This window comes from Aquarana catesbeiana, linkage group LG01 (assembly GCF_042186555.1).
Source record: "Aquarana catesbeiana isolate 2022-GZ linkage group LG01, ASM4218655v1, whole genome shotgun sequence".
NCBI classification, from domain to species: domain Eukaryota; kingdom Metazoa; phylum Chordata; class Amphibia; order Anura; family Ranidae; genus Aquarana; species Aquarana catesbeiana.
Window position 1 is genome coordinate 672,949,131 of NC_133324.1, and position 23,667 is coordinate 672,972,797.

Below are 23,667 nucleotides of genomic sequence, written 5' to 3' on the forward strand. Positions count from 1 at the left end.
ATTTTAAAGCATGTCATGTTTGGTGTCCATGTACTCGGACTAAGATTATCTTTTTTATTTCATCAAACGTTTGGGCAATATAGTGTGTTTTAGTGCATTAAAATTTAAAAAGTGTGTTTTTTGCCCAAAAAATGCGTTTGAAAAATCGCTGCGCAAATACTGTGTGAAAAAAATAATTAAACACCCTTCATTTTAATCTGTAGGGCATTTGCTTTTAAAAAAAATATATAATGTTTGGGGGTTCAAAGTAATTTTCTTACAAAAAAAAAAATTTTTTTTCATGTAAACAAAAAGTGTCAGAAAGGGCTTTGTCTTCAAGTGGTTAGAAGAGTGGGTGATGTGTGACATAAGCTTCTAAATGTTGTGCATAAAAATTCCAGGACAGTTCACCCCCCCCCCAAATGACCCCATTTTGGAAAGTAGACACCCCAAGCTATTTGCTGAGAGGCATGTCGAGTCCATGGAATATTTTATATTGTGACACAAGTTGCGGGAAAGAGACACTTTTTTTTTTTTTTGCACAAAGTTGTCACTAAATGATATATTGCTCAAACATGCCATGGGAATATGTGAAATTACACCCCAAAATACATTCTGTTGCTTCTCCTGAGTACGGGGATACCTTATGTGTGAGACTTTTTGGGAGCCTAGCCGCGTACGGGACCCCGAAAACCAAGCACCACCTTCAGGCTAAGGGCGTAAATTTTTGATTTCACTCTTCACTGCCTATCACAGGTTCGGAGGCCATGGAATGCCCAGGTGGCACAAAACCCCACCAAATGACCCCATTTTGGAAAGTAGACACCCCAAGCTATTTGCTGAGAGGTATAGTGAGTATTTTGCAGACCTCACTTTTTGTCACAAAGTTTTGAAAATTGAAAAAAAAAGTTTTTTCTTGTCTTTCTTCATTTTCAAAAACAAATGAGAGCTGCAAAATACTCACCATGCCTCTCAGCAAATAGCTTGGGGTGTCTACTTTCCAAAATGGGGTCTTTTGGGGGGGGTTTTGTGCCACCTGGGCATTCCATGGCCTCCAAAACTGTGATAGGCAGTGAAGAGTGAAATCAAAAATTTACACCCTTAGAAATCCTGAAGGCGGTGATTGGTTTTCGGGGCCCCGTACGCGGCTAGGCTCCCAAAAAGTCCCACACATGTGGTATCCCCATACTCAGGAGAAGCAGCTGAATGTATTTTGGGGTGCAATTCCACATATGCCCATGGCCTGTGTGAGCAATATATCATTTAGTGACAATTTTGTGCAAAAAAAACAAAAAAACACCTTAGTTAGACTTACTGGTGACGGTATTTCTACAAGCCTTTCAGGACAGGACCTTAGAAAGAGCGCAGCTCCACCTCTTAGACAGGAAACACTGCGTGACAACGCCCCTTTAAAAAGCAGCTGCTTCCACCATGCCGTCAGTTGTTACCAAGAAATCCTCCGACATGCTGGAAAATATAATCAGACAATTACCAGGTCCTATAATTATACTTTACATATGATAACCAAGGGAGGGAAGTAGGCTGCTGTCCTGAAAGGCTCGCAGAAATACCGTCACCGGTAAGTCTAACTAAGGTTTTCTCCCTTCGTCTTTCAGGACAGCACCTTAGAGAGGATAACCGAGAAACTTACTTCAGGGTGGGACTACTGCCTGCAAAACCTTCCTATCAAATGATTGGCCCGAGGCTGATAGTAGATCCAAGCGGTAGTGCCTTATGAAGGTCGAAAAACTGGACCATGTGGCAGCCTTGCAGATTTGTTCAGGAGATGCCCCGGCCCTTTCTGCCCATGATGCCACCACTGCTCGAGTAGAATGAGGCAATACCCCTCCTGGAGGTTCCAGACTCAAAGATTTGCATGCCTCTTTAATGGCCTGCTTTAACCATCTTCCAAGGGTGCTCTTGGAAGCTTTACCTCCTTTGTGTGAGTACCTTCCATTAAAACAAAGAGTGAACATGACTTTCTGATTTCCTTTGTTCTTTCCAGATATTTAAGCAGACACCTCCTGACATCAAGGGTATGGAAAGCTTCTTCTCCTGCTCACAAAAGTAAAGGACAAAAAGTAGGGAGAATGATTTCCTGTGTACGGTGAAAAACTGAAGCCACCTTTGGTAGAAATGCTGGATCCGTCCTTAAGACTACCCTATCCTGTAGACATCTCATAAAGGGCTCCTTAATTGAAAGGGCTTGTAACTCACTAATTCTACGTGCGGAAGTTACTGCTACCAGTAAAATAGTCTTTAACGTCAAGAAACTTAATGATGCTTCTTCTATGGGTTCAAACGGTGCCTTAGTCCCTGAAGAACTAAAGATAAATCCCATTTGGGAAAACAACAGGTCTAGGCTTTACTTTTGCCATTGCCCTAAAAAATCTGATTATTAAAAGGTTCTCCTGACAGGGTTCTTTCCAAAAAAAATGATAAAGCAGCTACCTGCGTCTTGACCGTACTTGCTGCTAACCCCTTCTCCAATCCCTCTTGAAGAAATTCCAAAACTGAAAAAGTGGTACGAAAATCAAAGTTTTTACTGGAACACCAAGAATTATAGATCTTCCAGACTTTAAAGTAAATGTTTCTCGTCACTTTTTTTCTACTTGCAAGAAGGGTAGAAATAAGCTTCTCTGATAAACCCTTCTGTCTTAAGATTTGTTCTTCAGAAACCAAGCTGTTAGTTTGAGGTAAGCTGGATCTGGATGGAGAATTTGGCCCCGACTCAACAGGTCTGTCCTGATTGTTAATCTCCAAGCAGGTTTCACTGAGAGGTTCATCAAGGTTGAAAACCAGGGTCTTTTTGGCCAATAAGGAGCTATTAATATTAGCTCCGTGGACCCCAATCTGAATTTGGCTAACACCTTTGGTATCAGTTGAAACGGGGGAAAAGCGTAGGACAGATGGAAGTCCCACTTGTGAGCTAACGCATCTACTCCGAGAGCTTGATCCTGTCTCTGAAGAGAGAAGAAGACTGGTATTTTTGCATTTTCCTGTTTTGCAAAGAGGTCCACTTGGGGATAACCCCAACTCTTGGAAATTGTTTCGAATAATTCCCGATTGAGAGACCACTCTGCTTCCCTTATTTCTTTCCTGCTGAGGAGATCTGCTAAGGTGTTTTCCATCCCCTTCAGATGGACTGCTGACAGAGAGGCCACATTGTTCTCTGCCCATCTTAGGATCTGATGCGCTAGACCCATTAGGGTTTTGCTTTTTGTGCCCCCTTGCTTTGTTAAATATAATACTGTCATATTGTCTGACAATATTTGGACATGTTGATTCACTAGAAATTCCCGGAGGGAGAGGAGGCTTAAGTGAACAGCCTTTAACTCTCTCCAATTTGAAGATCTTCTCGCTTCTGGTTTGGTCCAAACTCCCTGAATCGTTTTTTCTTCCAGATGAGCTCCCCATCCCCATGCGCTGGCATCTGTAGTCAGCCTTCTGGTTACCGGAAAGACCCAAGGAAGCCCTTTTGAAATGTTTCCTAGGTTCCTCCACCACCTGAGTGATCTTTTTGCTCTTGCACCCATGTTGAATTTCTTCTCCAGAGGTTCCTGGTATGACCAATTCATCAGGATATCCGATTGCAGAGGACGGGCATGCAACCTGGCTCACTGTACCGAAGGAATTGCTGCTGTCAACAGTCCCAGAGCGGACATGGCTTGTCTTACAGAGATCTCTGCGTTGGATTGAAGTGTTTTCAGGGTCAACTGCATCTTCTCTATTTTCTCCTGGGGTAGAAAAATTCTCTGTTTTATTGAGTCTATTTCGTACCTCAGAAACCTTACCCTTTGAGATGGAATTAAGTTTGACTTCTGAAGATTGAGAAGCCATCCCAAACCTTGAACTGTCTGTAGGTTGACCTCTACTTGACCCTTTGAGTCTGCAAACAGTAGCAGGTCGTCCAAATAGGGTACTATTGAAATCCCCTTCAGTCTCAGGGGCTCCAAAGATTCTGCCATCACTTTTGTGAATACCCTGGGAGAAGAGGACAGGACGAAAGGCAGAGCCTGAAACTGCAGGTGCCAAATCTCCCCCCCCCCCCCCAGATTGACTGCAAGAGGCAGGAACCTTTGTGATGGGGGCGCTATTGGTATATGGAGATAGGCCTCTCTCAAATCGATGGAAGCCATATGACATTTGGGGGTTAGCAAGTTCCTCACTGAGAAAACTGTATCCATCCTGAATTTTTTGTATTTTATGGATCGATTTAGAACCTTCAAATTGAGAATCAGGCGGAACTTTCCTGATGGCTTTTTGACCAGAAAAATGTGGGAGTAAAACCCCTTCCCCTCTTGATCTTTCGGAACCTGGGAAATGACCTTCTGTTGCATCAGTTCCTGTAACAGAGACTTTATGGCCAGAGCCTTTTCTCGATCCTTTGGCAGGTTTGTGATGTAAAACCGATTTGGGGGGCTTTGTGAGAATTCCAATTGATAACCCTTTTTGATTAACCCCAGAACAAAAGGACTCTTTGTTGTTTTTTCCCAAATTGGTAAGAAGTCCTGTAGTCTCCCCCCCTACTAGATGGTCATTGTTTTTTAGGAGTTTGTTCTGGGGTTCTAAAGAGTACCCCACCTCTACCTCTTCCTCTCTGAGAAGACCAGGGTCTCTTCTGTGTGTGGTCCTTTTCCTTATCGGCTTGTCGAAAAGGACGAAAATTTTTCCTCTGCTGTACCGTTTTCTTCTTCTGTGGGAAAGCTTTCTTCTTATCTGCTGTCCTGTCAAGGACAGTCTCCAGTTCTGGCCCAAACATAAGGTCTCCTGAAAAGGGAATTCCACGCAGTTTTACTTTAGAAGCTGAATCCCCTGTCCAGGTCTTTAACCAGAGTGCTCTCCTTGCTGAGTTAACAAGCGCAGAGGACCTGGCTGACATCCTGATAGATTCTGCAGAGGCATCTGCCATATATTTTACTGCCTTAAGCAGGGTAGGGAAGGACACCAATAAGTCTTTTCTGGAGGTACCTGCAACAACATGATTTTTAAGTTGATCTAACCAACACTCCAGATTCCTAGCCACAACTGTAGCCGCCATTGCTGGCTTAAGATTAGCTAGAGATGAGTCCCAGGCTTTCTTCAGTAGCCCATCTGCCCTCTTATCCATAGCATCTTTGAGAATACCCATGTCCTCAAAAGCTAAATCAGTTTTCCTAGATACTTGAGAAAAAGCAGCGTCTATCTTTGGTTTTTTATTCCACAACAGTTCCTCATTCTCCTCAAAAGGAAACCTCCTTTTGAGGGCTTTAGAAAAAAACTGTCCTTTCTCTGGATCCTTCCATTCCTTTTTAATAGTGTCCATTAACACTTTATGCACAGGGAACACCCTGTGTTTAATTTCCTCCAGCCCCAGGTACATCTTGTCATGCAGGGACAGCTGAACTTTTTCTTCCTGGATCTCCAGGGTAGTATAAATTGCCTTGAGTAATTCATCCACCTCCTCAAGTGAAAGCTTATATCTAGATGATCTTGACTCTTCTTCCACCTCCTCCTCCGAAAACAATGGTTGAGGGTGGAATGCTTTCCCTTTCCTCCTCCGACTCACTTTCCACCTGTCTGGAAGTAGACTGAGGGAAACTGGAGTGAGAACTCTGTTCTTGGCTGGAACTCTGGCCGCGCTTTACAAGGGAACGCACTGTCCCTAGGGCCTCTGCTAATTCCTTCCTCACAGAAGATAAGAGCTCTTTGCACTCTTGTGAGGATTCTTCTTTTACTAAATCCACAATGCAGGATTTGCACAGTGGTTTGGGCCAACAGTCCCTTAAAGGATTTTTGCATGAGGGGTACTTTCTCCCTGTTCTCTCTGATTTGGCAGTAGCTTTCTGAAACAGAGAAACAAGAAAAAGCCAGGACCTTAGAACTAAGGTTTCAGAGAAAAGTAGTACTTCCAGCCAACACCCTAAGTGCCCAGAGTCTCACTCCTTTGCTGACCTGCTAATGGAAACAGTTACCCCATAGCAGACAGCAGCAGGTTTTGAATAACCACATAAAAGATAAAACACCCAGTGATATAAAAAGGAAAGAGGTGCCACCGCACTTCTCCTACCTGGGCCTGGCCGGGAACCTGGGCGCCTGCATCCGCCATTGCTGCTGACGATTCCGCTGTCTCCATAGTACAATCCACAGCTGCTGCACTGTGTACTAGGCTCCATGTGCCAAACAAAAGGAAGTCCCGGCCAGAGGACCCGCCCCTTCCTCCTGCGTTCCAGCAGCAGGAACCAATCGCTGCTACGCCCCGCCGGAAGTCTCCTCCCACCGGAACTGGCATCACCTGCTGTCCGGGATTCGGCGCCGCCATGCAGAGGCCTGGCATGGACGCTCTTACCAAGCACAACCGCGGCTCCCCGAACACCCCGGGTGGAAAAACTTCCGGCAGACCATTACTCCTGTGAGCCGGAGAAGGAAGGGACACCAGAGCACCCCCCTCACGTGCGGGAAGGAGTTGGGCTGGTCTGAGTACCCAAACGTGGAGGTCCTGCCAAAACCCTCTCCTTGGAGAGAGCGCAGCCCCCCTGGTTCCCCAAGCAAAGCTTCCACCATGGCGGAGGAAACACTAAAACTGACGGCATGGTAGAAGCAGCTGCTTTTTAAAGGCGCGTTGTCACGCAGTGTTTCCTGTCTAAGAGGTGGAGCTGCGCTCTCTCCAAGGTGCTGTCCTGAAAGGTGAAGGGAGAGAATTTGTCACTTTCCCGCAACTTGTATCTAAATATAAAATATTCCATGGGCTCAACATGCCTCTCAGCAAATAGCTTGGGGTGTCTACTTTCCAAAATGGGGTCATTGGGGGGGGGGTTGTTGGGTTTGTGCCATCTGGGCATTTTATGGCCTTCAAAACTGATAGGTAGTGAGGAGTGAAATCAAAAATTTATGCCCTTAGAAATCCTGAAGGCGGTGATTGGTTTTCGGGGCCCCGTACGCGGCTAGGCTCCCAAAAAGTCCCACACATGTGGTATCCCCGTACTCAGGAGAAGCAGCTGAATGTATTTTGGGGTGCAATTCCACATAGGCCCATGGCCTGTGTGAGCAATATATCATTTAGTGACAACTTTTTGTAAATATTTTTTTTTTTTGTCATTATTCAATCACTTGGGACAAAAAAAAAAAAAAATATTCAATGGGTTCAACATGCCTCTCAGCAATTCCCTTGGGGTGTCTACTTTCCAAAATAGGGTCATTTGGGGGGGGTTTTGTACTGCCCTGCCATTTTAGCACCTCAAGAAATGACATCGGCAGTCAAACTAAAAGCTGTGTAAATTCCAGAAAATGTACCCTAGTTTGTAGACGCTATAACTTTTGCACAAACCAATAAATATACGCTTATTGACTTTTTTTTTTACCAAAGACATGTGGCCGAATACATTTTGGCCTAAATATATGACTAAAATTGAGTTTATTGGATTTTTTTTTTTTTTATAACAGTAGAAAATATTTTTTTTTTTTTCAAAATTTTCGGTCTTTTTCCGTTTATAGCGCAAACAATAAAAATGGCAGAGGTGATCAAATACCATCAAAAGAAAGCTCTATTTGTGGGAAGAAAAGGACGCAAATTTCGTTTGGGTACAGCATTGCATGACCGCGCAATTAGCAGTTAAAGCGACGCAGTGCCAAATTGGAAAAAGTCCTCTGGTCCTTAGGCAGCATAATGGTCCGGGGCTCAAGTGGTTAAGTGATACAGAAAATTTTTTACATGTAAACATTTATAAAACAAAACAAACCTCCAATAAGTTCACTTGTATGTAGAATTTAGATAAAAAAATAAATAAATAAATAAAAAAAAAAAACTATATCTTAAATATTAAATACACAAAAACAGGTAATCAAAACTTTTGGATGAAAAAAAAAAAAAAAAAAAAGGGCTAACTTTACTGCTTAGTTTTTTTTTTAATTTATTAGTGTATTTTTTCAAAAAATATTGCGTTTGAAAGACCTCTGCGCAAATACCGTGTGACATAAAATATTGCAAGAACCGCTATTTTATTCCCTAGTGTCTCTGCTAAAAAAATATATCTATATCTATCTATCTATATAATGTTTGGGGGTTCTAAGTGATTTTCTAGCAGAAAATACAGGATTTTTACTTGTAAGCAACAAATGTCAGAAAAGATTTAGTCTTTAAATGGTTAAACAGAGCTTCTACACACAGAATTCAGTCCATTCAAGTGTAAACATTGTATCTCTTCGGGTTCTTTTTATCAAATTTGGCAGGCTGCCCAGAGGAGGAGAGAAGTATCTCCACAGAAGATTTCAGGCAACTTGTATTGACTTCTATTACAGAAGTAATTTGCAAGTCTGCTGATACCAGCCTTTTTTATCAGCACAATAAAAAACACCAAACATCAGCCAATACAACCTCTAATTTTATCTAAGAGATATTCCCAAAACATGGCCTGTTGTGGGTACTTGGAGGACAGGGTTGAGAACCACTGGTTTAGGCGACCAATTTTTCCTGTGAAAATGACCCTGAGGCTTTCCCTTAGCGGATGAACCCTGTGACCGAAGAAATCCCTACGCAAAGGAAGCTTCCGACGACTGAGTCATCGCTGCCCTTTTTCCTCGATGGGACACTTTCCACCTGAAATCTTTCAATATAAGAGTCTAATTCTTCTCCAGACATTCTCCATGGAACGGAAAGCCTGTCAACATTTTTTTGCAGGGCAGTTCCGCAGACCAGCTCTTGAGCGTGCATATGAATAGCTAAAAGCCCCATGCACGAGATCTGATAAATAGAATCTTTCAAAAGCATCAACTGCAAAGCAAAGATCGAGATAAGTCCTCACTTGAGAAGACAAGATACAGGAGCATTCGTAGAGGGCGTAACCCATCTTTTAGCAAACTTTCCTTTCATAGGATAAAGTTGTTCAAACCTTTTGGGAGGAATAAACACCCTATTTGGAAGAGCCCATTCTGAAAAAAACTACCTCCTCTAAGTAGTGGTGTAAGGGAATTGACTGGGCACCCCGCGAAGGTCGTCAAGAGCCCAGTGGAGGACACTTTGGAGCCGCAGACTCTGCCAGAGGCAAATCCAAATCAGAACGCACCACGACCGCCAAGTACCCACAAGGGTCTTCTGGACCTATGACAGAGTCTGGCTCTCAACTTCCTCAGGTTCTGATTCCTCAGATGTGGAGTCCTGCACCTGACCCTCTTTGGGCTCTACCTCCTCCGCCTCTTCCTTGACTTTCCTCCCTGTGTCAGGGAAGCAAACCTATCCACCAGCTTGTTCTCTAAACCTTCCAATACAGACGCCAAGTCCTGTTCGTCAATAAGACATTCCTTCAGTAGCCACAGACCAGATAAATGCAGGGGCTCTGAACCACCTGCCATACCTGGCTCCTCAGGGGAAACCACTTAGTCAGGAGTCCGTCCAGTGCCCTCTAGACCTGACGGAGGCACACAAAACACCCCTCCCAGCCATGCTCCCCCCTCTTCACTTTCTGTTGGACATGGGAAGCCTGCTGACAAATACTGTGAGCTGTGCCCGGAGAACACAATCTCCACCAGCTTAGGAGAAAGCTTGGAGACAAAAGTTCAAATATGCCAGTCCCCAGCTTCCCCTAGCAGCCAGTGTCCTTCCCCCTAGAGGTCTTAAAATGTTACCAAACAGTAGAATAAATCTGTATATGCAGTAAAGCATGGTTGTTATACTCCCTGTGGAACCTAAGGGGTTAAGCCTCTGCATTGTGTAAAAAGGCTTTCTGATCCTATCTTCTCTGATCCTCCCCTACTTCCACAGTTCCCAATCCATCTCACAATAGTACAGAGCCTTGGGGGCAAGCTGCATATGCTCAGTTTGGTGTGTATTGTTTTTAAATCAAACAAGGTTTTATTGATCAACTGGTGCATACATAATATGTTTGCGGTAACACATGAACATGGTAACAGTACATGGATTGTTGTAAGTTCCGTACTTATGATACTGGGTATAAAATACTTGTCATGTGGGGATATTCAGAGTATATACACATTTGACACATGCAACTATACATCTAAACTCACATCCAATATATCACCCTGTACCCATTTAGTTACGTTAGACACAGGTAGCAGATTCTTGTAGCCAGCGATCCCATATTTTATTGTACTTGGTCGGGCAACCCCTATTAATATATATGCATTTCTTGAACGGTAATGTATTATTCACCTCCACCTTCCATTCCACCATTTTAGGAGGCGTTTGTCTCATCCATTTTTTGGCTATAAACTTTCTTGCGAAGAGTGTTTCATGTAGAAATGTTTTGGTGTATTTATCAATTGTATCTGGCATTATACCTAGGAGACATTGTTTTGGGTCTAGGGCTAAGAGTGAGCCCATTGTGTCGTGTAGAAATGTCACTATTTGTTCCCACAGGCCTTGAATCTTAGGGCACGTCCAGATCAAGTGAAAGAACGTGCCCGTCTCCCTCTCACACATCTGACATGTGGTGGGTTGTGTGCGTTTATATCTTGCCACTCGAAGGGGTGTAAGATATGCCCTGTGAAGTATGTAGAGCTGCGACAAGCGGTCTGATAATTTAGGGGACACAGTTATGCAGGACTCCAATGCCTCCCCCCACTCCTCATCCTCGATTGGTCCCCCCTCTCTTTCCCATCTTAGTTTGAGATCATATGCTATTTTAGTAGATACAGGGATTGAGAGCATGATATGAAAGGCTGAGATCTGTTTATGAGGGTCTGTACTTTTAATTACTGCCATAAGAATATTAGGTGTGGGGTTTGGAAGTGAGTCAGGAAATTGTGACTGTGACGCATGCCGGATTTGTAAAAATCTGAAGAACATCTGGTTCTGAATTGTAAATTCTTCCTTAAGTGTATCAAAGGTTTTGAGATGTCCATCTTTCAATAAGTGGTGCAGGTAAAATACTCCCTGCATGGACCATAGAAATGTGTCATGAATTTTATTAAACTCGGGGAGATTCTTGTTATGCCATATCGGCGTGTAATCATTGATCTGTGGAATTTCAGGTTTAGAGGCGGCTAAATCCCATATTTTCCTGTAATGATATAACATGGTTTGTCTATTTTCTCCTAGCTCCATCCCCCCCGAGCCCGATGCTATTGCGTATACCGAGTCCTTGGTGTGTTGTGCCCACTTTGGACATAGGAGCGTGAGGAATCTCTCACTGTCCGTTTTATCCAAGTGGAACATCTGTGACAGTTGTGCTGCAATGTAATATAGGGTAAAGTCGGGGAGAACTGTGCCACCAAGGTCCGTTGGATTCTTGAGTGTTTGCCATGCTAGTTTGTGTCTGTTATGCCCCCACACAAATGGCTTAAGGAGGGACTCTAAAGATTTAAAATGCTTCAAGGGTAAGTAAACCGGAGTATGCCAGAGGACATACAGTATTTAGGGAGTAGTATCATTTTGATTAAAATTTATGCAACCCCAAACACCCAATGGTAGTTTAGACCAGACTCGTATTTTATTTTTAACCATAGAGATGAGAGGATCTATATTGAGGGATACATAGTCTGCAGGGGATCTGGTTATACGAATCCTTAAATATTTAATAACATCAACTCTCTGAATCGGTAGTCTGGCTTGGGATTCTGGGGGTGGGAAGCTATCAATTGGTAAAATTTGGGACTTGTCCCAATTGATTTTCAGCCCTGAAAATAGTCCAAATTGTTCAACCGTGTGGAGTGCGGTATCTAGTGATGGGCCCGAATCTGTTAAATATAAAAGCGTGTCGTCTGCATACATACTAATTTTTTCAATTAAAGAGCCCATTCTAAGTCCTTTAATCTCCGGATTCGCACGGATGGATATCGCCAGGGGTTCTGCTGCAAGGGCATACAATAGTGGGGATAAGGGGCAGCCCTGTCTCGTGCCTCTACTGAGGTCAAACATCTGAGACGACCACCCATTAGCCACCACTCTGGCCCTAGGTGCCTGGTATAATAATTGAACCCATTTATTAAATTTCGGACCGAAGCCATAGCCCTCCAAGCATCTCCATAGGTACCTCTACTCCACCGAATTAAAGGCTTTTGCTGTGTCTAAAGTCACCACAACCCGTGAGTCAACCTCCTCGTGTGTAGCCTGTATATTAATATACAGTTTCCGGAGGTTAAACGAGGTGTTGTGACCAGGCATAAAACCAGCCTGGCCTGTATGTATTAGTGATAAAATTACTTGATTAAGCCTAATAGATAGTACTTTAGCTAATATTTTAATATCAACCTGTAAAAGGGATATTGGACGATAGGATTCTGGGTCCTTTCCCGGTTTGGGGATGAGGATTATTGTTGCCTCTGTCATAGATGAGTATATCGCTGAATTGGGAATAGAACTCAATTGGGAGTCCGTCTGATCCTGGGGATTTAGATGGTGTGTATTGTTAAAGGTTTTTTTTTAGAGGGGGGTTTGCATGTGATCAGAACAGGGTCAATCAGTATAGTCCAAACAGAAAGTCAGGGGTCATGCAGCCTCAGTCAGAGAAGAATAAAAACTCCTCCTACAAGCTTTAACCAGTGTTCAGCCGGACACTGATAGTCACAAGACTGCTAAATACTGCCGATAAGAAAAGGGATTTAGCAGTTTATATTTACTAAAATAATTGCATTTCCATGTACTGTGGGAGACCAGATATAGTGAATGCAGGGTCCTGGGTTTAGTAACACTAACCTACAGACTGAAACCATGCATGCTGCCCTGTGCAGCTGAGCACCCAGGCTGGCTTACTTCTCAATCCAGGCCCCCATAAGTCTGCACAGCTGACAGGCACCTCCTCCAGCGCTTCTGGCATCCAGGCCACGTGCACGCGCTCCCATGCTTGCTGGTCACGTGCACACACTTTTGCTGCCAAAAATTGTGAAAAAATTCAGATTTTAACAGCTTGCCAACTGCCTTACTTACAAAAGTACAGTGGCAAAGCAGCCTCTCTATGTTGGATCATGTATCTGATATGTGATCAAGCCCTTCCAGGTAGGGGGCGCGCGTGCACGCCGCCTCAGCTGTGATTATTTATACCACAAGTCGATCTGCAGGTGCCAGCACCCGCTGATCCGCTCCGTCTTAAGAAAGGGAGTTCTGTGTTGTAAACACGGAGCTCCGAATACTGACAGGCAATCTTGCTGATTTTTTATTCCCTGCAGGGAAAAAAATAAAAAAAAAACAAGATCGCTTAGTAAAAGCACATAACACATTATTAGGCACACAATTAACCCCTTGATTGCCCCTAGATGTTAACCCCTTTGCAGCCAGTGTCATTAGTACAGTGACAGTGTATAATATTAGCACCGATCACGGTTTTAGTGTCAGTGTGTGTACACACCCCCCCCAGTCAAAGTCAGTTAGTGTCAGATTGTCCGCCACACCAACACAGTCCCAATATAAGTCGCTAACCACCGCCATTACTAGTATAAAAATAAATAAACTCAAATATCTATACCAGATGCTATAACGTTCACGCAAACCAAATAGTATACACTTATTAGGGTTTTTTGTTTTTTTAACCAAAGACATGTAGCAGAATAAATTTTGGCCTAAATTCATGAAGAAATTAGATTTTTTTTTGGATATGTTTTAAAGCAGAAAATATTGCCGCCCCCCCCCCAAATTCTCCATTTTTTGTTTAGATCACAAAAAACAAAAAAAGCCAGTGGTGATAAAATACCACCAAAGGAAAGCTCTATTTGTATGAAAAAAAAAAAAAAGGTTAAAAAAAAGGTTAAAATTGAATTTGCGTATAGTGTTGCATGACCATGCCAGTGTTGCCAGTTCAATTAGCGCAGTGCCAAATAGCAAAAAAAATGCTCTGGTCACGAAGGGGATAAAAGCTTCCAGAGGTCAAGTGGTTAATGTATTTTAAAGCTAAGAATAAAATTACCTTTTGCAGTTTCTTAAATGATGATGCTTTCATGTTTTCAGATAATTTAACAGAAAAATACTGAAATAAAACATTAAGGAACACAGAAATGTGAATTTGAAGCAAATTTAAAGCTAAACCCTGGGGAAAAGTAAAAAAAAAAAAAAAACCCTTACAGTGAACCCCCCCCCCCCCACTGCAAGGATTAGATACTCATGCCTAGAGTATCCATAACAAAGATGTTTATGTACCGGTTTCACCACTCCCGCAGGCTCCCTCCACACTGCAAGACTGGGTCCTGCAGCCTTTTCATGAGTTGCAGGCACTGTGACGTCATCATATACAATAGATGGCCAACAACCCTGCACTGTACGATAGGAAGCTGAGGGACTGCCCGCAAGCTGGAGCATTAGTGAGAAGATTTGAGCGCTAGCTGGCAAATGAGGAAAGAAATAGTGCATGTTATGGGTACCCTAGGCATAAATGAGCAAGCAACACTTGCAGCGTAGGGAGAACCCCACTGTAAGGGCATATCTTTTCCCTGGAGTTCAGCTTTCAGCACCAAGGTATAAATACGTTAGTGAATATAACAAATATCACTTCTACTTCAGAACACATATACGTAGGTATCGTACCGTTTACATTAAAAACGTGGGCAAACGCTGTTGATGGCATTAAAATTGTTACCACTGGATTTATACTAATATCTAGGCCATCTAATCAGACAGCTGTGGGGGTGACTAATGATAATCCATCAGAGAAACATTGTCACATTGAACATACAGGGTTAAGGAGGGTTTCTTTGTAAGGGTCCATATACATGGTTTAATATGACCATACAATCAATCTTGGATCTACCACAACTATGTAATATGAAGACCTATTAATCTATCCAATTAATTTGTATCCAATCAGGCAGGCCCCTGTGCTACATACTTGTTGGTAGATCCAAAAGGAGATTGTACATGCAATTGTTACATGGGTGGTAAGCCTAAAAGGGCCCGATACTCCCTTTTTTCAGCACTGCTTCACAGCAGAAAATCACTGCTAGTCCCAAGGACTGTCACATGCCCCTCCATGTCTGGAGGAGCCAGGTTTTAGGGACAGCTGCGACAAGGGCAAAAGTAGAAAGGGAACCCCAGCTCGATGAGCACAATAGGGTCGGGGGAGGTCCTTTACAAAGGCATAGGCAAGGTGACAATATATTTCTTCAAATACAGCCTGGACTGATCATGTATACAAATATAAAAATATTCTTCTGCTTTACAAAACATTTCTCTCACATTTTATAGAAATCTACATACCTTTTTCTCTCTCTATTCTCGTATATTAAAAAAATTGTAAAAAGGATACAAAGTCTCTCAGCTGCCCAAATATTTCATCCACTTTTCCTATCTGCTCTTTGTTTTGAAGGTAAATGGGGGCATTAAAATAAGGCACTTTGTTTTCTTCTGTTGTACATTTACACACAACATCATCTTCACAAGGATGCACAAACTCTCCAACCTCTGCAACAAGAAAATGATTAGTGGCATAGTAATTGCACACAGATGGAAAGAGAATATTCAGCCAGTAAAAAGATCTCCTTTCACAGACATTTAAAAAAGCTCAGGTTTTACCAGCAATATTTTAGAAACAAGTTCTGTCTGAAAAACAGCTTGTTTATTGTACTTAAAATACAACATACCGACAACACTCTCTGGTGGTCCTTGGTCATAGCCTCTGTTAAAACCTCCACGTCCTCCACCGAAACCTCCACGTCCTCCACCGAAACCTCCACGTCCTCCACCGAAACCTCCACGTCCTCCACCGAAACCCCCTCTGCCACCTCCACCGCGTCCTCCTCCTCCCCCTCTTCCACCCCAACTGCCACCTCCTCCACGATTAAAGCCTCCTCGTCCTTGGGACATCCTGAACAGAAATAACAGTGAATTCAACGAGTGAACACTACGAAATGGAAAAGGCTGCATCCAATCTGCACTATATTGAATACAAAAACAACTCATTAGAAACATTAGCCAAAATGGATTTTTTTAAGTTTTAATTAAAGTAGGGAAAGGTTATAACCCAGTCCGGGGCACTTTGCTTTACGTTATTACGGGGGTGGGGGGTGGGGGGGCAACACCTCACTATGTTGGGATGTTTTTGAGAGACACAAATCTGAGCAGAAATCCAACTAAGGTGGAGATGCTTAGCAGGCTGGTAGCTGTAGTTTACCTCTATACAGAAAGCTAAAATTTTATGCAACAGACATAACATATTTCCTAACATATATAACATCTGCAATCACCCTCCCTCAGCAGACACCCATAGAGCTGGGAGATGAATTAAGCTGGCCAGACACATTAACCACTTCAAGACCAGGCCTTTTTCTGACACCTTTTGTTTACAAGTAAAATTCAGTATTTTTTGCTAAAAAATTACTTAGAACCCCATCAAGTATATATATATATATATATATATATATATATATATATATATATATATATATATATATATATATATATATATATATATATATATATATATATATATATATAATTTTTTTAGCACAGGCCCTACAGAAAATAAATTGGTGGGTTTTGCAATTATTTTTGCGTCATATGGTTTTTGCACAGCCATTTTTCGAAGGCAAATCTTTTGGAAAAAATACACTTTGTGTGCATGAAAATTTATTAAACTTAAGCTTCACTTTTTTGGAAAAAATAAAAGATGGCGTTAAGCCAAGTAGGTAGATACCCAAAATGGCATGCTTTAAAATTGTGCAATGTCACTATAACTGATGCTTTAAAGCCTTTACAGGTTAACAGTTTAGAGTTAGTGATTCAGTGCTAGAATTAATGCTCAGTCCAACGTTCACGGTTATACCTCACATGTGTGATGCGATCATCCTTTAGGAAGGCGTGCGGGACCAACACGTGCATTCACATTTGCATGGTCAACATTAGAATGAGCACTCAGATATCCGGAGGTGTTTTTTTTTTCATAGTGCTGGTAGCCTATTGTTGACGCTTATAAGCACTAAACATCTGTCAACATTAAAGGGGTTGTAAAGTCTCCAGGTTTTTCACCTTAAAGGGCTTGTGTTTTTTCACCCTAATGCATCCTATGCATTAAGGTGCAAAAACGTCTGTCAGTGACCAACCCTCCAACCCCCCCCCCCCTCCCTTTTACTTACCTGAGCCCCTTCATTTACTTGGCAGAGATGCACTTTCCCTCTGTGCACGGGGTCCCGGCTCTTAATTGGATAGATTGATGGCAGCACAGCCATTGGCTCCCACTGCTGTCAATCCAATGACGCGGGGGCTGGGCCGAGTCCGGCATTCATGTCTATGGACGCAAATGCTGGACTCGCGAGCACGCCCGCAAGGTAACCCCGTGGGAGAGCGCTTCTCCTAGGGGGTTATCTGATAAGAGGAGCCGCCGAGGGACCCCAGCAGTCGAGGATCGGGGCCACTCTGTGCAAAACGATCTGCACAGTGGAGGCAAGTATGATATGTTTGTTATTTAAAAACAAAAAAATAGACCCTTACAATAACTTTAATGTATTCTAGGCATTAACCGCTTGCCGACCGCCCAACGTAATATGACGTTGCAGACTTTGAGCGGTGATATCTGAATGATGCCTGCAGCTACAAGCATCACTCATATCTTCTTTTAGAGTCGGAAATTCCCTGCACCATAAGAACAATCATAGCAGCTGTTTAGCCACTTGATCGTTCTTACAGGGAGCAGACGTCCCCCCCTCCTTCTGGTGCTTCTACTGACTCACCAGTGTGACCGGTAAGCCGGAGAAGGGATCCGCTGGATGTTGATCATAGAGATTTTCGATGGGCCAGATGGTACCCGGGAGTCTCTATGATCATTCGGAGGCCGGGAGCGATGTTATGACATCACGCCTGGCCTCTACATCTTAAAAAATGTATGACCTGTAAAGAGGACCCATCATGCCATATTCCTATTACAAGGGATGTTTATATTCCTTGTAATAGGAATAAAAGTGATCCAAAATAAACGTTAAAAAAAAAAAAAAAAAAAAACAAAAAACGAAGAAAGCATTAAACTAGAAAAATTTAAAGTAAAACTAACAATAATTTTTTTTTTTTTTTTTTTATGCCCCCCTGTCCCAGTGTGTAGAAGCGAACGCATACACAAGTCACGCCTCCATATGCAAACGGCATTAAAACCACACGTGAGGTATCACCACAAACGTTAGAGCGTGAGCAATAAAAAAAAAAAAAAACAAAAAAAAAACAACACGTTCGAAAAATTGCTGCACAAATGCAGTGCAAGATAAAAAGTTGCGACGACCACCATTTTATTCTCTAGGGTCTCTGCTAAAAAAATATATACATATATATGTTTGGGGGTTCTGTGTAATTTTCTAGCAAAAAAAAAAAAATAATATGATTTTTACATGTAGGAGAGAAATGGCAGAATTGGCCTGGGTAGCAAGTGGTTAAGGTGAAAAACCTTCTGTGCTGCACCTGCCCCCAGAGCCCCCTCTTTTTCTTACCTGAACTTGTTTGATTCAGCGATGAGCCCAGTGGCTCCAGCCGCTGTCTCTGTCCTCACTGGACAGATTGATAGCAGTGGAAGCCATTGGCTAGCGCTGTCAATCAAATCCAGTGACATGAGAGCAGGGGGTCGGGGCCGAGTCCTGCTGTCTGGGTCAATGGACACAGCAGGGGGACTTGTGAGCGATCTCAAAACGCACTACTTAGGCAAAACACAGATTCAGGTGCCATTATTTTTAATGGTACCTAAAACATGGTTCGGTTTTGCCGCAATTTATCGCACGGCAGCTCGCATTGCATGAGGCCAGTTACCCAAGAGAAGCTCCTGCTCCTTTTTGGGCTACAAGCTTCACGTGATATGCCACAAACCGCAGAACACAGCAAAACTGCACCAAGTTTTAGGTGCATTATTAAAAATAATGGCACCTGAACCTACGTTTTGTCATTGTAGTGTGTTTTGAGATAGCAGGCAGAAATGCAGCGATTCTACCATGGTCCCAAAACACCCAGGTGAATGGAGCCTAACAACATGTCAGTGGGAGATGGGGTTGTTTTACCTTGATGAAAGCAGAACTTACTGTGCATATACAGTAAGGGAAGTCATTATTAGGTGTATGTGGATCCCCTCTAGGAACCATGAGGTCCACACATGCCTCATAAAGTACAATAAAACACCGTGCTGCCCTTCTTCAATGTTTTAGTTCTGGATACAGTTAAGTGGTATTAGAACACCGCTAATAATATGGTGCAGTGCTACCGAACCATTACACACTAAAATATTGTGTTAATACTTCAGTGTCCATGTGAATAAACAAAGATATATATGAAAAATATAAAAATAAAAATGAAAGTAGGTAATAAGTAGGTAATAGTAGGTAAACGCATATCAATCTCCCATCATTTAGCTCACCACACCAGGCTGGGCTCCTCTTTCCTATACGCGTGTCACCCTCTAATTGGCTTCTTCAGAAGAAGCCCCATCAGAGGGCAACACATGTATAGGTAGGAGGAGACCAGCCCGTAATGTCACGCAGCCACCAAGAGCCGAGCGGTGTGGTGAGCTAAAGGATGGGAGATTGATATGCATTTTTATTACCTACTTCTTGTAAGTGTTTAATAGGGGCATTTTAATAAGCTGTTTACATGGATAGCACTATGCAGTTGCCTTTATATTTCATGTGATTCGTATGAGAAATATTCGGTGAGAAGGGAGTACTAGATCTCAGAAGGGAAGGAAGGCATCCAGCCCAGAGGGATTGGCAGGAGTTGTAATGAAAAAAGCCTGCGATTAACAGGAGTAAAATGAGCGTACAATTCACCTGGTGATGGCAGCACAGGTCTATTTGTATAAGAAGAGTGCAGAGGAGCACAGCAGTGCATATATATATATATATCTATATATAAACAATTACACAATATTTCAGTGTGTAATGGTTCAGTAGCGCTGCACCATATTATTAGCATTATTGGTCACTTTAGTGCGGTGAAATCACTAAAAGGTGTACAGCGGCAACTGAAGAATTGTCACTACAGAAGATATAGTCATTTGTGTACTTAAAGTGGAGAGTCCACTCATTTGTCTCCCCCCCCCCCCCTCCGGTGCCACATTTGCACCTTTCGGGGGGGGCGCAGATACCAGTCTTTGACAGGTACCCTATTCCCACTTCCGGGAGTCCAGGCCGCGGCGCATTACGTCAGCAGCTCCCTCTTTCCCTCCGCAGCCGAGCCACTAAGAGAGCACATTGCAGACAAGGGATTGCAGCGCTCTCGCAAAGGAAGCCACGATAGGGTGCTCTGGCTACTGTGTTGTCCGAACAACACTTAGACAATGGTAGAAGGGAGAAGGGTCGGCAACTCCATGTCCATATCAAATGTAAATACTTTTATTGGCACGTTAAAAAAAAATACAGAAGCAGGCACGTTTCGGCACACCGACTTGATCACTGCCTCGCATATGCACAGTAGGGACCTGGTGTGAAGCCATAATGCTTCACTACCGGGTTCCCTTACTGGCAATGGCGGCGGCAGCACCCCATCCGCTGCGATGCCAACATCGCTGGACTCCAGGACAAGCAAGTGTCCCATTATTAAAAGTCAGCAGCTGCAGTATGTGTAGCTGCTGGCTTTTAATTTTTGCAGCGGTGGGCGGACCTCCTCTTTAAACTTTATATGTTTTGATTTGGACTGTCATTGTATCGTTTTTGAAGATTTGAGCAGGTTTGTTCACAAAAGTATCCATTCACGGGTGGCGCTGATTGTATATATGTAATTTTGGCATTAGAACATGAAGCAAAGTCCCGCTGCTCACAGGTGTGCCGGCAAGGCTGTAATCCAAGTGGTATGGCCCGCAAAGGCAGGGTGCACGCCCTGTCACTGCTACAGAGATCGAAGTGAACAGTGAAATAAATTAAATAAATCGGATGGCTGCACTCCCACAAACAATGCAATTTGGCTTTATTCAGAAAATCAATAAAAGCATTACAGGATGAGCACACAGGCAGGAGAGGAACAGGTACCTGTTACACTCCTGCCTGTGTGCTCATCCTTTAATGCTTTTATTGATTTTCTGAATAAAGCCAAATTACATTGTTTGTGGGAGTGATTTTTTTGTTCACTTGGTATTAGAACATCTGTCAGGTGTTTAAATGCCGTCTGTGCCCCTCCATTAGGAATTGTCTATACGTGAAGCTATGCCGCTGCCCCTCTGAAAAGTAATTTGCAGTGGATCACTTTTCAGAGATCATTTGACAGGTGGTGAAGAGGCGATACATCACCCCTTCACCTCCTGCTTTAACCCTCAAAATGGTAAACCAACGCATTGCAACCATGTGCATTGCATGCAGTTGCAGCACAGCCCCATTCTTTTGAATTACCACCTGCCAAATGCAACATTTTTGCTGCAGCATAGGTATAGCCCTGAGCAGCTGCATTTCTGTGTTGAGGTGAAGCTCAACAGCATGGTACTGCAGCACAATGTGTTTTGCTGGCCAGGAACACACTTACATATACAAGATGTGTGTGGGTACCAACAGAGAATTAATGGCACTCACACACATCTGTAGGGGGAAGTGTGTTTCCTGCACCTCAAGGAGGTGTGATCTGGCCCTTGTTTTATTTAAATAAATATAAAAAAGTTAATTTAGTTTTACTTTTAAAAAAAAAAAAGTTGTTTTTTTTTTTTTTAAATGTAGCTAGCACACAGGTCAAAAATATTATTCAGTTACAATATTTGGTTTTTATTGTCTTCTTCATCCCTCTTCCCCAGAGAGTGGTGCCCTGCACACCCAGGTCATACATTTTTATGATTAGGATAACCAGGCACAGATTACTATACCGACCGTGCACTATGCTTTGCGTTAGTATTCAACACCCAGCAAGACTTAATAAAAAAAAAAAAAAAAAAAACCCTCGCCCGTTCAGAAGTTTTAGAGAGACAGAAATCTGGGCAGAAATTAAACTAAGATGAAGTCGCTAGGCACGCTGGTATCTGTAGTTCACCGCTACATGGAAAGCTAAAGTTTATGCAACCGAAACATAACACATTTCTTAACATACTTGACTACTCCGGTCCCGGTCCTCAATCACTCTCCCTCAGCAGACACGTGGGGGCTCTGAAATCACACATCCGGCACACTCTGATTGCGTCACCAGAGAGGGGAAAAAAAAAGGTATCACAAAACTTTATTGAAACTGCGTTCTCGCCAAGCGTGAATAAAATGCGTGCTTACAGGATTGGTCAACTTTCTGCAGCATATGACACTGCTAACTTCTTTAATAAAGGATCATTTCAGCAAGAAAAAAAAAAAAAAAGTTTATTCTGGTTTTGGGTAGCTGTGAAAACCCCACCTCCATCCTTAAAGCGCTAGTAAACACCACTTTTTTTAGTTCCGCATACCTCCCAACTGTCCCTGATTTCGAGGGACTGTCCCTGATTTGGAGCAATGTCCCTCTTTCTTCTTCATTTGTTCCTCATTTTGGTCTGATCTATATAGCTGTATATAAAATGCACTTTTTATCTTTCAAAAAGTGTTTCCTAGCGCTAAACCTTTCATCCAAATTCTAAATTGCTGCATTTGTACATTTTAAAGTGGTTGTATACCTTTTTTTTTTAACTTTTACCTACAGGTAAGCCTATAATAAGGCTTACCTGTAGGTAAAAAAATATCTCCTAAACCTGTACGGTTTAGGAGATATTCCCCTCGCAATGAGCCGCTGACTGCAGCGGCGCATGCGCACAGGGGATTCTCAGGTAAAAGCCCGGAATCCGCCGGACTTTGCCGGAAAAAAAGTCCCGCGCGCATGCGCGGGAGTGACGACATCGCGGCTCCGGCTACTCACAGCGCCGGAGCCGCGATACCCGGAAGACACGCCGAGGGGAAATGTCAGCTCCCTCGGTGTGGACCGGGTGAGATGTCGGCACCTCGTTCTAAGGTAAATATCTCATAATGAGCTAGTATGCGGTGCATACTAGCTCATTATGCCTTTTCCCTTACAGGTGTAGGGAAAAAAAAAAAGACAGCGGGTTTACTACCACTTTAAAAGCCAATATAAAGGAATAGTAGTGGTAAAAAAAAGTCCTTGTGGATTTAATTAACCTTTTTCTTGGGTTAATTCTCCTTTAAGGGGGTGTGGCAGGGGGCGTGTCGTATGCCTACATACATTTGCTGGTAGGTGTCCCTTATTCCCATCTCAAAATGTTGGGAGGTATGTATTTATACAGTGAATATCTCCTAAATGTGCACCATTTAGGAGATATTCACTGTTGCTGCAGCCAAAGATGTCACCAGAGCATGCACTCCTGCCATCCCTTCAGAGCCCTGTGTTGCTGACATCACTCCAATGCACATCACATATGGGTTGCCACCTCAACCCTTTAAAACCAAACACAAATTAACCACTTAACAACTGGCCCATAGCCGAATGACGGCTGCAGGGCGGTTGCTTAACTCTGGGAGGGCGTACTATGACGTCCTCCCAGAATTCCCCTCTCGCGCACCCCCTGGGGCGCGCACCCGAACACATCCGTGACCGCCGGGTCCAGAGGACCCGGCGCATCACGGATCCCAGTAAATGGCCGCTGGTCGCGGCCGTTTACCATGTGATCGCTCCGTCAAATGACGGAGCGATCACATGTAAACAGACTGGCGTCATCTGATGACGCCGGTTCCTCTCCTTCCCTCCTGTGTACCGATCGGTACACTGTGAGCGGAGAGGGGGATGGATGGATGGCTGCAGCGCTGTGGGCTGGATGTGTAGTGCCCACAGCGCTAACCAGTGACATCCAGCCATCCATCCATACATGCTCAGCCATCCATAATGCTCTGCAATGCTGTGCAATACTCTGCAATGCCCTGCACTAC

At 43.3% G+C, this 23,667-nt stretch overlaps 1 protein-coding gene across 2 annotated transcripts in view; it reads right to left on the reverse strand.

Annotated features, from left to right (window-relative positions):
• The window catches only part of GAR1 (GAR1 ribonucleoprotein), a 40,523-nt gene extending 18,510 nt beyond the window's left edge, over positions 1–22,013 (reverse strand). For both annotated transcript variants that reach the window (XM_073602462.1, XM_073602469.1), the window contains exons 1-4: positions 21,863–22,013; positions 15,478–15,701; positions 15,144–15,298; positions 13,812–13,871 (exon numbers count right to left, since the gene is read on the reverse strand). In XM_073602462.1, coding sequence (XP_073458563.1) covers positions 13,812–13,871; positions 15,144–15,298; positions 15,478–15,700 — 438 coding nt within the window. In that variant the 5' untranslated portion in view covers position 15,701; positions 21,863–22,013. The remainder of the gene's footprint in view (positions 1–13,811; positions 13,872–15,143; positions 15,299–15,477; positions 15,702–21,862) is intronic.
• Positions 22,014–23,667: the final 1,654 nt, after the last annotated feature.